At 47.6% G+C, this 16,177-nt stretch overlaps 1 protein-coding gene across 1 annotated transcript in view; it reads right to left on the bottom strand.

The window, feature by feature from the left end:
• Window positions 1–15,796, bottom strand: part of cadps2 (Ca++-dependent secretion activator 2) — a 55,565-nt gene extending 39,769 nt beyond the window's left edge. The window contains 8 exon segments of the mRNA XM_056598142.1: window positions 849–960; window positions 5,087–5,208; window positions 6,025–6,258; window positions 6,638–6,718; window positions 7,561–7,890; window positions 10,620–10,733; window positions 15,191–15,328; window positions 15,330–15,796. Of these exon segments, the coding sequence (XP_056454117.1) occupies window positions 849–960; window positions 5,087–5,208; window positions 6,025–6,258; window positions 6,638–6,718; window positions 7,561–7,890; window positions 10,620–10,733; window positions 15,191–15,328; window positions 15,330–15,524 (1,326 nt within the window). The 5' untranslated portion in view covers window positions 15,525–15,796.
• Between the last annotated feature and the right edge of the window lie 381 nt (window positions 15,797–16,177).

The raw sequence follows: 16,177 nt of genomic DNA, 5'->3' as shown, positions 1-16,177 counted from the left end.
CAATACTTTACGCTGAGAGTCATGACAATACTTTACACTGAGAGTCATTACCGCTACTTTACACTGAGAGTCATTACCGCTACTTTACACTGAGAGTCATTACAATACTTTACACTGAGAGTCATTACCGCTACTTTACACTGAGAGTCATTACCGCTACTTTACCCTGGGGTCATTACAATACTTTACGCTGAGAGTCATTACCGCTACTTTACACTGAGAGTCATTACAATACTTTACACTGAGAGTCATTACCGCTACTTTACACTGAGAGTCATTACCGCTACTTTACACTGAGTCATTACAATACTTTACACTGAGAGTCATTACCGCTACTTTACGCTGAGAGTCATTACCGCTACTTTACACTGAGTCATTACAATACTTTACGCTAAGAGTCATTACTGCTACTTTACACTGAGTCATTACAATACTTTACGCTGAGAGTCATTGCTGCTACATTACACTGAGAGTCATTACAATACTTTACACTCAAGGATCGATACATACAGTGTGTGCAGTGTAACCAGGCATGGCTAGGTATATGTCCTGTAGTGGAGGGGTTTAGTATAGGGCTGATCTGTGTGGTGACGGGGTGTGAGGGGTGTATGAGGGGGTGATGGTGTATTGAGGGGGTGAGGGTGTAGTGAGGGTGTGAGGGGTGGAGTGAGGGGGTGAGGGTGTAGTTAGGGGTTGAGGGGTATAGTGAGGGGATGAGGGGTATAGTGAGGGGATGAGGGGTGTAGTGACAGGGTGAGGGTGTAGTGAGGGGGTGAGGGGTATAGTGAGGGGATGAGGGGTGTAGTGACAGGGTGAGGGTGTTGTGACAGGGTGAAGGGTGAGCTCACCCGGCCCAGCTCCTTGTCCTCCAGCGCCAGCACCCCGGTGCTCTCGGTGAACAGCTTCACCTTCACGCAGGGCAGCGGCTGGGTGCTGGAGAAGTCTCCCTGGGTGCCCCACCTGCAACACACACCCGTCACTACACAACTCTACTACACACACCCACACAACACAACTCTACTACACACACCTGCAACACACACCTTGTTACTACACAACTCTACTACACGCACCTGCTCACAGATTTATCATGCAATCTGTTCCCTTCATAGTGCACCTGAGTCATGTGTGATGCCGTGCTCTTGTTGAAAGTAGTTTGAAACGGGTCGCTTTTAACTCACTTTATTTGTTGAACTATTTCGGTAATGTAACTATGAAGCAAAAGGGAGGGAATTGTATCTAACACTTGTAGAGAGAAATACCGAGAGCTACTTCGAGCCCCGGGCTTAGGCCCGAGGCTCTCTGCGGGGCTCCTATGATCCTCTGGCCTCCTCTGGCTCCGGGCGCTGCACTTGGACCAAGTAGGCGTGGCCTATGTGACGTGGGCGTGGCCTATGTGACGTCTTAGCTGCGGCTTCCGCGTCTGTCTTAAAGATGCTGCCTTCTGTGGCTGGGGTAGATATTACAGCTTGTATGTTCGATCCTGCTCCCTTGTGTCTGTGTGGGGGTAATGCAGCTTGTGTGTTCGATCCTGCCTCCTAGTGGCTATGTGGGGGCAGTTTATGTGCTTAAAATACATAACAGTGAGGGTGAATGAATTTCTTACAAACTGTTTTTTCACCTCCTCTGGTGTCAAGCAGGGAGATGCTTTATCGCCTACTCTCTTCGCTGTTTATATAAATGATCTAGCCAGTACAGATAAATCATTAGGATGTGGGGTACAGTTTGGAGGGGAAAACATTTGTGTACTTTTATATGCAGATGATATTATTTTGATGGCTGACTCAGAAGAACATCTGCAAAGAATGCTCTCATGTGCAGAAGCTTGATGCAGTAATTGGAGAATGACCATCAATGAAAAGAAAACAGAAATAATGCATTTTAGAAATCCTCGTTCAGCTACTAGTACATTTCAATTTCATTTCGGAGAAAAAAAGCTGAACTATACAAAATGTTATAAATACCTAGGATTTTACCTGGATGAACACATGCATTTCACAAAGGGTAATACAGTTCTCTCTGGGTCAGCCAGCAGAGCTCTTGGTGGAATTAAAGGCAAAACTAAGATGCTGGAGGATATTGGTTTTTCTACATGCACCAAACTTTTCCAGGCTTGTGTGTGTCCTGTGTTGGACTATGTGGCGGGGGGCTGGGGTTATAAAAACTATCCAGTGAATGAAAAAATCCAAAACAGGGCCATCCGATATTTTATGGGTGTTCATAAATTCGCACCAATACCAGCTACAACCGGAGACGTGGGGTGGGACCCCTGTAGGGAGTGCTGGAGTGTGTGTATTATGAGGTTGTGGAACAGGCTGTTGAGGAATGGATGAAAACAGAGTGGCCAAAAAGGTGTTGGAATGTGACATGCATAAAATTGGAGGATGGGCCAGTGAGGTGTATGATTTATATGTGCGACTGGTTTGTGGGGATGTGTTTACGGACAAAGTTGAAATAGGTAAAGAACTGATATCCTTCAAAAAGAGAGAGACCTGGTTCTCTGAATTGAGGCGTCTGCCATAAGATGCGTACATTTTGTCAAATTAAACATGTGTTTGGTACAGAAAACTGTATTTTGTATAACTTGTCTAAGAGAAAGAGGTCCCTATGTGCTCAAATTAGGTCATGAATTTTCCCTCTACTCATTGAATCCGGCCTGTCGGTGGGCGCCAGTGAGGAGAAAAGGCTGCGTCATTTTTGTGAGCTCGATGAAATTTAAAATGAAATTCATTTTATTTGGTATTGTCCGTTTTATCAGGATTTGCGAACATGTTTATTCAAGAAAGTTATCGTTCACGCATATAGTAAATCATATGTGTGATGCAGATATGTTAGCTTGGCTGTTCCAATATATAACTTTTTTGATTGCTGACTTTATTGAAAAAGGCGTGGGCTAAGAGGAATATGTCTCTTAATGTTTAGTGTGTGGATGAAATGTATTGTATAGTGTAACTTGATTGTGTATGTACTACACGCTTTGTGTAGTTATATCGGTGTCCTGTAATCCTATGTGGGATGGGCTACTTGTGTGGCATGACACGGAAATAAAAAACATCATTCATTCATTCATTCACGTCCCGTCACTACACAACTCTACTACACACCTGCACCACACACCCCGTCACGACACACACACACACCTCTACAACACACACCTCTGCACACACCTCCACTACACATACCTCGTCACTACACACATACCTCTACTACATACACCTGCAACACAAACCCGTCACTACACACCCCTACTACAAACACCTGCACAACACACCCCATCCCTACACTCCTCTGCTCCACACACCTACAACACACACCCCATCGCTACACAACTCTACTACACACACCCGCACAACACACACCCCGTCACTACAAACATCCCATCACTACACAACTCTACTACACACACCCGCAGAACACACAAATCTACTAAACACATGCCCGTCGCTACACAACTCTACTAAATACTCCCGCACAACACACACCTCTCAACACACACCTCTACAACGCACTTCTGCTACACACAACTTGTAACCTTTATTATTAAAGCACAAAACTATACTACACACAGTGGGGTCACGGTGGGGTCAGGGTGGGGTCAGAGTCGGGTCAGATGTCCCTTCTCTCCCTCCAGGCAGGGGGACAAACCTACCTTTTCTGTTTCCAGGGCAACCAGGTCATTTCAGTGAGAGCCATTTATTTATAGTCCAATCAGCCCAACACACACACACACATTATATACCCGTGTGTGTATGTTGTGTGGAGTGCGTGTGTTTATTCATCTGTGTGTATGTGTGTGTGTGTGTGTGTGTGTGTGTGTGTGTGTGTGTGTGTGTGTGTGTGTGTGTGTGTGTGTGTGTGTGTGTGTGTGTGTGTGTGTGTGTGTGTGTCTCAAGGTGTGATTCCTCTAGAGACCCGAGCAGCTGATGAGTGAGGCGTTTGATTTGTTTCCATGGAAATAGTCTTGAATAACCTCACTTCATTCTATTCACTAATTCTGCTTAGCGCAACGCTTTAATCATTTAATAATAGGGGTGTGACGATACACTCAGCTCATGAGACGAGACGAGACGAGACACGATATTGGGTTCACGAGAACGAGACGAGACGAGATTTTAAGAAAACTACAATGACAAAATATATGACTGGACCAACAGACTTTTATTTAACCAAGTCGCGCATGCATTTTGAAATGTGTTATTATAACTCTTTAAATGCATGAAATTGAAACTAAAACTAAAATTTATAAAAGTCAAAGTAAAATAAATTAAATTAAATAATTCTCTTTTTTTCAAGTGCAAACAATATTATGTGCAAAACCAAATCAAAGTACCCAAAATGTACTTTGATTAAATGTATTCGTTTTCGCAGTTATTCAGCCTCTTCTTCTCCTCCGGAAAAACAGGACCGCATTGCATTGTGGTATACGGGAGTAACATGAAGGGTACATCGTATGTACACTCAAATTTGGGGTATTTTAAGTGCATTATATAGTGCATGAAATTAACAACTGAGAATTCGAACACCACTACAAAATGGCGAGCACCCTATATAGTACACTATATCCGTGATAGGGAACGATTTCGAACACAGCTTATGGCTGCTTTCGATGCTTCCCCTGCTTCCCCTCCTTCTCCTTTTCTTCTTTTCCTTCTCCTTCTTTAGGTTCTGGCAGGCTAGATGTAGCAAAGGCGCATTACTGCCTCCACAGGCGAAAAATAGAAGTTTGGATAAATCACAAATCTCGGGAGACCGATTTTTAACGCGACAGGTAATATCGTCAAGGTTAATCTCGCGAGATCTTGTGGCACGAGATCTCGTCACACCCCTATTTAATAATGATATAAATATACGATGCTGGAGATGTGAGTGTGAAGGGAGGAGCCTTATTGTGGAGGTGACCGGTAGTCCGACTCCTGACACACATGCACTGTGAAACGCACTAGGCCCCTGGCGTAAAGTCTGGAGTTTACCGGGCAACTAACGTATAGTCTGGAGTTTACCGAGCCCCTAGTGTAAAGTCTGGAGTTTACCGGGCAAGACCTAGTGGAGGAGACCTGATGGAGGAGACCTGGTGGAGGAGACTTACTGCGGTCTGGACGCCTCAGCCTGGTCGGTCTGGAGCTTCTCTCCGCCCTCCACCTCCATGGTGCAGTAGACGATACGGTTAGGAGCCAGAGACCGCAAGCCCTGGACCTCCACCACCATCACCTGGGGAGACAACACAATGTCTGAAACACCATCACCTCCACCACAACACACTGTGAACCTCCCCCACCTCCATCACAACACACTGTGAACCTCCACCACCTCCATCACAACACACTGTCTGAACCTCCACCACCTCCATCACAACACACTGTGAACCTCCACCACCTCCATCACAACACACTGTCTGAACCTCCACCACCTCCATCACAACACACTGTGAACCTCCACCACCTCCATCACAACACACTGTGAACCTCCACCACCTCCATCACAACACACTGTGAACCTCCACCACCTCCACCACAACACACTGTGAACCTCCACCACCTCCACCACAACACACTGTGAACCTCCACCACCTCCACCACAACACACTGTGAACCTCCACCACCTCCACCACAACACACTGTGAACCTCCACCACCTCCACCACAACACTGTGAACCTCCACCACCTCCACCACAACACACTGTGAACCTCCACCACCTCCATCACAACACACTGTGAACCCCCACCACCTTCAACACAACACACTGTGAACCTCCACCACCTCCATCACAACACATTGTGAACATCCACCACCTCAGGAGATAACACACTGTCTGAACCTCCATCAGCTCCGCCACAACACACTGTGAACCTCCACCACCTCCATCACAACACACTGTGAACCTCCACCGCAATCCAACACTGCTGTTGCTCACGCACACACACACACACACACACACACACACACACACACACACACACACACACACACACACACACACACACACACACACACACACCACACACACACACACACACACACACACACCTCCAGTGTGAAGGACAGGACCACTTCGGACTTGGACAGCGCCCCCGCCTCCTCTCCGAGGTCCAGGAAGGAGGCATTGATGGCCGAGCGCTTGAGCTTGGTCTTGAGGTCGGGCCCCCCCTTGGAGACCGGGAGGCTCTCCAGGTTGGACATCAGCAGGTTGGCGGCCCCCCGCAGCTCCTCCACGTACTGCAGCTCAGTGGCCCCCAGCACCAGCCGCGGGATCCGCCGCTCCTACCGCCACAGGTCAGGGGTCACAGGTCAGAGGTCACACAGGTCACACAGGACAGAGGTCACACAGGTCACAGGACAGAGGTCCCACAGGACAAAGAGCCCACAGGACAGAGGCACAGGACAGATTTCATAGGTCACAGGACAGAGTTCATAGGTCACAGAGTTCCTAGAGGTCAGAGATGCTGGTGTTTGTAGTTGGGTGTTTGGTTGATGCACGTCGCTATGGTTGTAGATTCATATTGTAGTTTTAATGTGAGTAGCCCTAGTTCTAGTCAGTAGTCAGTAGTCCAAGTTAGTAGTCAGTAGTTCTAGTACTAGTTAGTATTCAGTATTCAGTAGTCAGTAGTCAGTAGTCAGTAGTCACTAGATTACAGGTTACCCGAGCCAGCTTCTCCGCCATCTGCAGCCGTCCGTCCAGCTCTCTGCGGATCTGAGCGGCCTGCTCGTCCACGTTATCCAGCTGGGAGGAATCACAACAGGAAGTGAGCCTTTTGCTACCTTAGCTTTCTGCTACCACAGCACCAACGACACAAAAGTCATCCTTGGGAACCGAGACAGGGAAAGACTTTCCACATTCCACCTCGCCAATAAAGCTCTTTTGAATTGAATTGAATGGAATGGAGAGAGAGAGAGAGAGAGAGAGAGAGAGAGAGAGAAGAGACGAGAAGAGAGTAGAGAGAGAGGAGGAAGGAGAGAGAGGAGAGAGAGAGAGGAGAGGAGAGAGGAGAGGATGAGAGAGAGAGGGGAGAGAGGGAGGAGAGAGAGGAGGTGAGGGAGAGAGATGGAGAGAGAGATGAGAGGGGAGAGGAGGAGAGAGGAGAGACAACGATGAGAGTGAGGAGAAGCGAGAGAGAGAGAGAGATGAGAGAGGATGGAGAGATGAGAGAGAGATGAGAGGATGAGGAGAGAGAGGAGAGAGAGAGGGAGAGAGAGAGAGGAGAGAGAGAGAGAGAGCGGAGAGAGAGAGAGAGAGAGAGAGAGAGAGAGAGAATGAGAGAGACAATAAGAGAGAGAGAGAGACATCCGCTTATAAACATGACAACGAGTCAGATGATCAGAGAGACAGGGAAGAGGAGGAGAGGAGAGGACTAAATTACAGTCCTGCCACTGAGGCAGAGATGAAAACAGAAGAGGCTCAAATGGATTCTTCTAGGAGTCATGAAGACATCATGTAGGGAACAGTGGGACAGATTTGCCGATCATTAGTATCAAAAAAGAACAAGAATTATATAGGTAGGACACACGGTACATGCATACAGTATCTATATGCAGTATGTGTATTCTATCCTGTAGGTCCCCTACCTGGCAGGCGTTGTAGAGCAGCTGGTGTTGCTGCTTGCTGACCCCCAGTACACTCTGGAACATCTGGTAGAGCTGCTCCTTGCTGAGGATCAGCTCCGACACGGCGCTGTGGTGGCGGGCCGGCGGCCGGCGGGGGTCCTCGTCGCCACGGGCGACGGTGTCGTACTTGGCCATCCAGGAGCTGAGCACCGTCTCCTTGCTCAGCCCGTCGATCTCCGGCAGGCTGCGGACGCGGCGCTCGATGTTCTTCTTGAAGACGTCCCGGAAGTCGGCAGCCGAGCAGCCGCCACTCTGCACCATGCGGGACACGCGCTCGCTCTTCAGGAAGCCCTGGACAGGAAGTAGAGGTACATAAGGAAGTAGGGTTACAGACGCGCTCGCTCTTCAGGAAGCCCTGGACAGGAAGTAGAGGTACAGAAGGAAGTAGGGTTACAGACGCGCTCGCTCTTCAGGAAGCCCTGGACAGGAAGTAGAGGTACAGAAGGAAGTAGGGTTACAGACGCGCTCGCTCTTCAGGAAGCCCTGGACAGGAAGTAGAGGTACAGAAGGAAGTAGGGTTACAGACACGCTCGCTCTTCAGAAAGCCCTGGACAGGAAGTAGAGGTACATAAGGAAGTAGGGTTACAGACGCGCTCGCTCTTCAGGAAGCCCTGGACAGGAAGTCCAGGGCTTTAATCAAGACTTTGAAGACCTCTCTCTTTGAGATGACAGTTATTAAAATAAATACGTCCAGTCTCCAAAGGCTAAAGAGTTCTGTGGTTTCTCCTGTGCCACCTCCGCAGGCAGACCTACCAGAAAACAAGCTATGAACAAGAGGTAACAAATAGACTTCATCTTCACCACAGGAATGAACCTGAATACTGGAATACTAGGGGTGCAAGAGCTCTCACCCCGACACACACACACACACACACACACACACACACACAAGATAATTTTGAACTCTTGTTTTGAGTTCATAACGTTATTGAATGTTGTAAGTCCACATTGATGTTGACCCAGGATGATTCTGATGTTCATCTCGGCTATTTCTACGCTCAGTATCGTTATGGAAACACCGTGGAGCACCAGAGAGATCAGAGCTGATCCGCAGCCTCTGTATGTCTCATCTCTTAAGATATATATTATATTTATCAACTGGAGTGTGTGGCAGACCCAGATACCTTCCCGGGGAGAGGCTTTAGCCCCCGCAGCCGGCTCCATCTCCCACCCTTGAGTGGATCATCGCCTAACGAGCCGAGCTCCGCCAGCAGGGGGTGTGTCCTTTATGCCTAACGAGGCCCCAGCGTGGGGCGGGGGGGCACCCTGCTGCTGGCCTTAACGCAGTTTAACCTCCTCCTCTATTATTCAGGGAGCCCACCTCCCCACCCAGATAGAGCCATCACACCTAGCCATCACCACACCTAGCCATCACCACACCTAGCCACCACCACACCTAGCCATCCACACACCTAGCCATCAACACACCTAGCGCTGACACCTAGCCATCAACACACCTAGCCATCAACACACCTAGCCATCAACACACCTAGAGCTTTAGAGCTAACAGCATCAGAGCTAACAGCATCACAGCTAACAACATTACAGCTAACTGCATCAGAGCTTATGGCATCAGAGCTAACAGTCTCAGAGGGGGTTGGCTAATCAGTTAGCCTGTGGAGATAAAGACCCACAGACTTCAAAACAAGAAATAATGAGTTTCACAAACCAGAGAAACACTGATGAGAAGAGCAGCTTAGTGGGTGATGACTAGTGCTGGGGTGAGTAGTGTTGGGGTTAGTAGTGTGGGGGTTAGTGGTGCTGGGGTAAGTAGTGCTGGGGTGAGTAGTGTTGGGGTTAGTAGTGTGGGGGTTAGTAGTGCTGGGGTGAGTAGTGCTGGGGTGAGTAGTGTTGAGGTTAGTAGTCTGGGGGTTAGTAGTGCTGGGGTGAGTATTGTTGGGGTTAGTAGTCTGGGGGTTAGTAGTGCTGGGGTGAGTAGTGTTGGGGTTAGCAGTGTGGGGGTTAGTAGTGCTGGGGTGAGTAGTATTTGGGTTAGTAGTGCTGGGGTGAGTAGTGTTGGGATTAGTAGTGTAGGGGTTAGTAGTATTGGGGAGAGTAGTGTTGGGGTTAGTGGTGTACGGGTTAGTAGTTTTGGGGTGAGTAGTGTTGGGGTGAGTAGTGTACGGGTGAGTAGTGTTGGGGTTAGTAGTGTTGGGGTGAGTAGTGTTGGGGTGAGTAGTGTTGGGGTTAGTAGTGTTGGGGTGAGTAGTGTACGGGTGAGTAGTGTTGGGGTTAGTGGTGTTGGGGAGTGAGTAGTGTTGGGGTGAGTAGTGTTGGGGTTAGTAATGTTGGGGTGAGTAGTGTACGGGTGAGTAGTGTTGGGGTTAGTAATGTTGGGGAGTGAGTAGTGTTGGGGTTAGTAATGTTGGGGGCTGAGTAGTGTTTGGGTAAGAAATGTTGGGGAGTGAGTAGTGTTGGGTTTAGTTGTCCTGGGGTGAGTAGTGTGGGGGTGAGTAGTGTTGGGGTGAGTAGTGCCTCAGACTCATCACCCCTGTTGGTGGTTTGTGTTAAGATTCTCAACACTATCCATCCAGAGTGCTTCTTGTGAGCGGTTGAGTAAGAGGAGTCTTCATCATCTTCCTTATCGTTGCTCCTTGAGCCACTGGTGAAATTATCGCCACGGAAATTATAACAAGCTGCATGTGTTGCTAGGCAACCCGTCGTCAGCAGCGACAGGTGACGCCCGGCCAAGGGGGGGATGAAGGTCCATCCCACACACACACAGTTGTGTAGTAAAGCCAATCTGTGGCAACCACCTCATGTTGGGATGAATCTGTTTGTTAATTAGACAGCACTTCCTGATTCATTCTGCGTTACCACAGCAACCTGGACTTCCTGCCACAACGGAGTCCCAGGAAGCTGTGTGAATATGTGAGCCTTATTTCACCAGAGCAGATCTTTCTACTGATGAAGAAAGCTCAAAGGTCAGAGGTGCCTGACGTCCCCCAACATCCTAATACATATATGAATGAGAGAAAGAGAGCGAGAGAGAGAGAGAGAGAGAGAGAGAGAGGGCTCACCTCGTAGTAGCTGCGCACAGCGTTGCAGAATGCCTCGTCGGCGAGGATCTGCGTGTCTCCGCTGAGGAAGGAGCTGAAGGCCTCGCGCACCGTCTGGAGCTGCTGCTTGTTCATCTGGGAGATGCAGCACGTTATATCACATTACGTTAGGTGAGGTTATGTACACTCTCAGCATTCACCCTTCATCCAGTCACTCTCTACATTCATCCAGTCACTCTCTAAATCCATCTAGTCACTCACTGAATTCATCCAGTCACTCTAAATTCCTCCAGTCACTCTCATCCTCCTCCATGTCCATTCTCCTCCTCCCCTTAATCCCTTTCTTCTCCTCCTTCTCCTCCTCATCATTGTCTCGACCTCCTCCTCTTCGCCTAGTAAAGTCCTGCTGCTCAGTACATTCCTGAGACACAGCGCACACACAGGAACAGACACAGACACAGACACAGACACAGACACAGACACAGACACACACACACACACACACACACACACACACACACACACCACACACACACACACACACACACACACACACACACACACACACACACAGAGACAGAGGCACACACACAGAGGCACACACACAGACAGAGGATGCACGCATACACAGACAGAGCACACACACACACACACACACACACACACACACACACACACACACACACAGACACACACACACACACACAGAGGCAGAGTAACACACACAGACAGAGGATGCACACATACACAGACAGAGCACACACACACACACACACACACACAGACATACAGAGTCACATACACAGAGACCGAGTCACACAGGACCCATTTGTTTTTCCAGGCGCTTCCTGCGTTTGTCTTTGCGGGAGCGAATGGGCTAAGCTAAGTTCACCTAGCAGCCAGCGAGCAGCCTGGGTTGACCCCTGACCCCAGAGGAATAACGACACAGTTCGGATAGAGAGTGCCTTCATTTCCTGAATCCAACTCAAGCTGGGAAACCAGAATCATCCCAACAGATAGATCTGACATATTGTTTAATTAATATAGAATGATATATCATTATTACTTATACATAATGATACATCATTTAATAGATTCCACCATCTCCTGGTTCTATCATGCTCACCTCGGTGATGCTATGTGCACATCTGCTGTTTGACACATTTAAAGTTATTCAGAATCACAGCGCTGGGTGTTGAACATGATCACGAATTCGGCATCGGTGTATGGATATAATTATTGAGAACATTAATAACGCAGACGGACCTGCATAATTTGCTCTGTTACATTTTGTTTGCAGTGCACAACACAATGTCCAACACTGGGAGGTCAATAAAGCTGGGATTAATTAGCTTTATTGAATATCTTACTGTTTAACCCAATACTTTAGTTTCACAACAAATAATCGTTTTATTAATCCTCGAAGGACATTGTTTCTGTCCCACTCTCTAAAATAGAAAATACTGTAAAAAGATATGTAATGATGCTAATAAATAATAAAATGAATGGACTAAAAACGATAAAATGATACATTCTATATTATATTATATGATACTATTGACCATTATATAAAATGATGCATTGTCATATATTTTAACTAGATTTAAAATGGACATACTTCAAGTTCAACATCAGTTTCAGTTATATCATGAACTCCGCCTTTCTGCTGGACAGCGAAGTGAGAGCAGGAAACACAATGAACACTTCAGTGGTCACAGAGTCCCTCTAACGCAATTAAAAGTTAATATTTCACCACAACAGAGGTAGAAATTACACACACACACACACACACACACACACACACACACACACACACACACACACACACACACACACACACACACACACACACACACACACACACACACACACACTGAAAGGATAATTGATTTCTGTAAGAAAGTCAAGCCTTTTGAATGCAACGGACAAAGGCTTTGGAATAAACACGTATAGCACGTAGTGTGTTGTATAAACATATCTATATATTATATCTTCTAAATAGAGGTGGATTATTTCCTGCATTAGACGTGCATTTTTGACACCGTAATGGAAGTAAGGAATGAATCTTTAACCCCACAGGCTCTTCATGGTGTACTCCACGCTGATAATTCAATACTTAATTATTATATATTAATCATCAGGCCACAATAGTCTGCCCTCCTCCTCTTCCTCATCCTTCAGAGGGAGGAACAGAGCGGTTCATCGAAGAGAATGCTCATCTCTGTTAGAAAGCTGTGTTTAATTCATCAGACCCCCTGCCCAGCTGTCAGTCAGCTGAAACTGGGAACTGGCAGCAGCTAAACTGAACTCTGAGCTGGTCTGTTCTCTGACCAGATCAACTCCAGACTGAACTAGGTGATAACAGATCAACACTAGGCCTGACTAGGTGATAACAGATCAACTCTAGGCTACACTAGAATGAACTAGGTGATAACAGATCAACACTAGACTGAACTAGTTGATAAAAGAACAACACTAGACTGAACTAGATGATAAGCGCTCAACTCTAGGCAGAACTAGGTAATAAAAAATCCACATTAGACTGAACTAGGTGTTAACAGATTGAATCTAGACTGAACTAGGTGATAACTGATCAACACTAGACTGAACTAGGTGATAAGCGATCAACACTTGGCTGAACTAGTTCATAACAGATCAACACTAGACTGAACTAGGTGATAACAGATAAACACTAGACAGAACTAGGTGATAAGCGATCAACATTTGGCTGAACTAGTTGATAACAGAAAAGCTCTAGACTGAACTGGGTGGTAACAACTCAACAGTAGGCTGAACTAGGTGATAACAGATCAACACTAGACTTAACTAGGTGATAAGCGATCAACACTAGTTGATAACAGATCAACACTGGACTGAACTAGGTGATAACAGATCAACACAAGACTGAACTATGTGATAGCAATTTGAATCTATACTGAACTAGGTAATAACTGATCAACAATAGACTGAACAAGGTGATAACAGATCCACTTTAGACTGAACTAGGTGATAACAGATCCACTCTAGAATGAACTAGGTGATAACAGATCAATACTAGCTGAAATAGGTGATAACAGATCAAAACTTGTCTGAACAACCTGTTTACATGACCATCACCCAACATAACCGTACTATCAACACTTTGTGTGTGTGTGTGTGTGTGTGTGTGTGTGTGTGTGTGTGTGTGTGTGGTGTGTGTGTGTGTGTGTGTGTGTGTGTGTGTGTGTGTGTGTGTCATGTTGGTTTAGCCTGGAAGACAGCTGTATGTTTAGAATTCTTATGCACACCAGAAGAATTCCTTCGAGCCAACAGTCATACTACGAGAAAAACAAGGCCTACGAGCAGAGCCAGAACTAGATTATAACCAGGCCTACAAGTAGACACAGAGCTAGATAACCAGGCCTACAAGCAGAGCCAGAGCTAGATTATACCCAGGCCTACGAGTAGAGCAAGAGACCGAGTTAGATTATAACCCGGCCTACGAGTAGAGCCAGAGCTAGATTATAACCAGGCCTACGAGTAAAGCAAGAGCCAGAGCTAGATTATAACCAGGCCTACGAGTAGAGCCAGAGCTAGATTATAACCAGGCCTACGAGTAGAGCAAGAGCCAGAGCTAGATTATAACCCGGCCTACGAGTAGAGCCAGAGCTAGATTATAACCAGGCCTACGAGTAGAGCAAGAGCCAGAGCTAGATTATAACCCGGCCTACGAGTAAAGCCAGAGCTAGATTATAACCAGGCCTACGAGTAGAGCAAGAGCCAGAGCTAGATTATAACCAGGCCTACGAGTAGAGCCAGAGCTAGATTATAGCCAGTTCTAGAAGACTGACGTAGGCTCGGCTGCGTTCAGCTATGTAAACAAGCCGGGTTGCTCTCGATGTGGCAGAGCTGGTTTCCTCACACACACACACACACACACACACACACACACACACACACACACACACACACACACACACACACACACACACACACACACACACACACCAAGCAGGTACTTGGATTTAATCTCTTCTTGCTTTCTTAACGTTATTGTTGAACTGTTACAACAGGATGCAGTCTAACAACCAGAAGTGAAAGAATTATACATGTTAATAATGTATCAATAAATAACATATATGAGGTACAGAGTATGCATATAGAATCATATGTATAATATATAAATAAATAATATATAAAGTAGAGTATGTACATTTGTATAAATATATTAATAAATAAGATAGAAAGAGTATCTGTTTAATATATGAATAAATTAGATATGTAAATAAATAAGATGCAGTATGAACTATATTAATAATATTCTATTTAGATACTGCAGGACACAGCAGACTAGGTGAACCGAGTCGGGTCCGGGTGAGTGAGAGGGTGAGGGGAAGAGGGTCAGGGTGAGGGGTGAGGGTCAGGATGAGGGTCAGGGTCAGGGTGCAGGGGTGAGGCGGTAAAGGTCTGGCTGAGGGTCAGGGTAAGGGTCCGGGTCCGGGTGAGAGTCCCGGGTGAGGGTCAGGGGCCCGGGTGAGAGGGGGAGGCTCCCGGGTGAGGGCGTGAGGGTCCCGGGCAAGGGTCCCGTGAAGGGATCAGGGGGAGTCTCCTACCTTCTGCTGCCGGCGGGTCATGTCTGTCGGCTGCTTGGCGTTGAACGGGTAGGCGATGCAGCGGAGGACGAAAACGTAGATCTGGAGCCGAGTCCTCCTCTCCTTCTCCTGCTCCCTCCTCTGCTCCTCCTCCTCCTCCAGCGCGCGCCTCTCCTTCTCTCTTCTCCTTCTTCTCCTCGTCGCGCCGCCCGGGCAGAGCAGCAGGTGGTGGAGGAGCGGCGGAGGTGGAGGTGGACGAGGATGAGGAGGTCGTGGAGGAGGTCTTCGGTGGGTACTCCACAACTTCGCGGTCCGACTCCCCTCCCGTGTCCTCGCTCGAGGACGGGTCCAACATGACTCGAGACTCGCGAGCGCACAGCTTAAACTCCGAGCCGCTGCGCGGGGAAATGAAGCGACGTGGTGGCCGCGTCTCGCGGGGTCCTCGAGCGGAACGGTGACGACGCGGCGGAGCCTTTACATGTGTGTGTGTGTGTGTGTGTGTGTGTGTGTGTGTGTGTGTGTGTGTGTGTGTGTGTGTGTGTGTGTGTGTGTGTGTGTGCGTGTGTGTGTTTGCGTGTGTGTGCGTGAGCGCGAGTGTGTGTGTATGAGTGTGTGTGCGTGTGTTCGAGTGTGTGTGCGTCGCGTGACCCACCGGAGTGTATCGGAATGGTGTCGCGAGCGCGCGCTGGGCGGTGGTTTCCTGAGTGCACGCTCGGGGCTCCGGGACAGGTGAGCCACCTGTACCGGAAAGGGAGGCGAAAGGGGGCGGTGCCCTGAGAGAGACGCAGACTTTAAGGTTTATTTTGGTGAGCCGCAAATGTGATGCAAATAAAATTAAATGTTTTTCATTAGTTGTTGTTGTTGTTGTTCTTAGTTCTCATATACTTGTTGATTTTAATGAGGGAGAGAGGGAGAGAGAGAGAGAGAGAGAGAGAGAGAGAGAGAGAGAGAGAGAGAGAGAGAGAGAGAGAGAGAGAGAGAGAGAGAGAGAGAGAGAGAGAGAGACAA

This window comes from Gadus chalcogrammus, chromosome 9, assembly GCF_026213295.1.
Source record: "Gadus chalcogrammus isolate NIFS_2021 chromosome 9, NIFS_Gcha_1.0, whole genome shotgun sequence".
Taxonomy (NCBI): Eukaryota; Metazoa; Chordata; class Actinopteri; order Gadiformes; family Gadidae; genus Gadus; species Gadus chalcogrammus.
The sequence above is the reverse complement of the archived record's forward strand: the minus strand, read 5'-3'. Positions and strand labels throughout refer to the sequence as shown.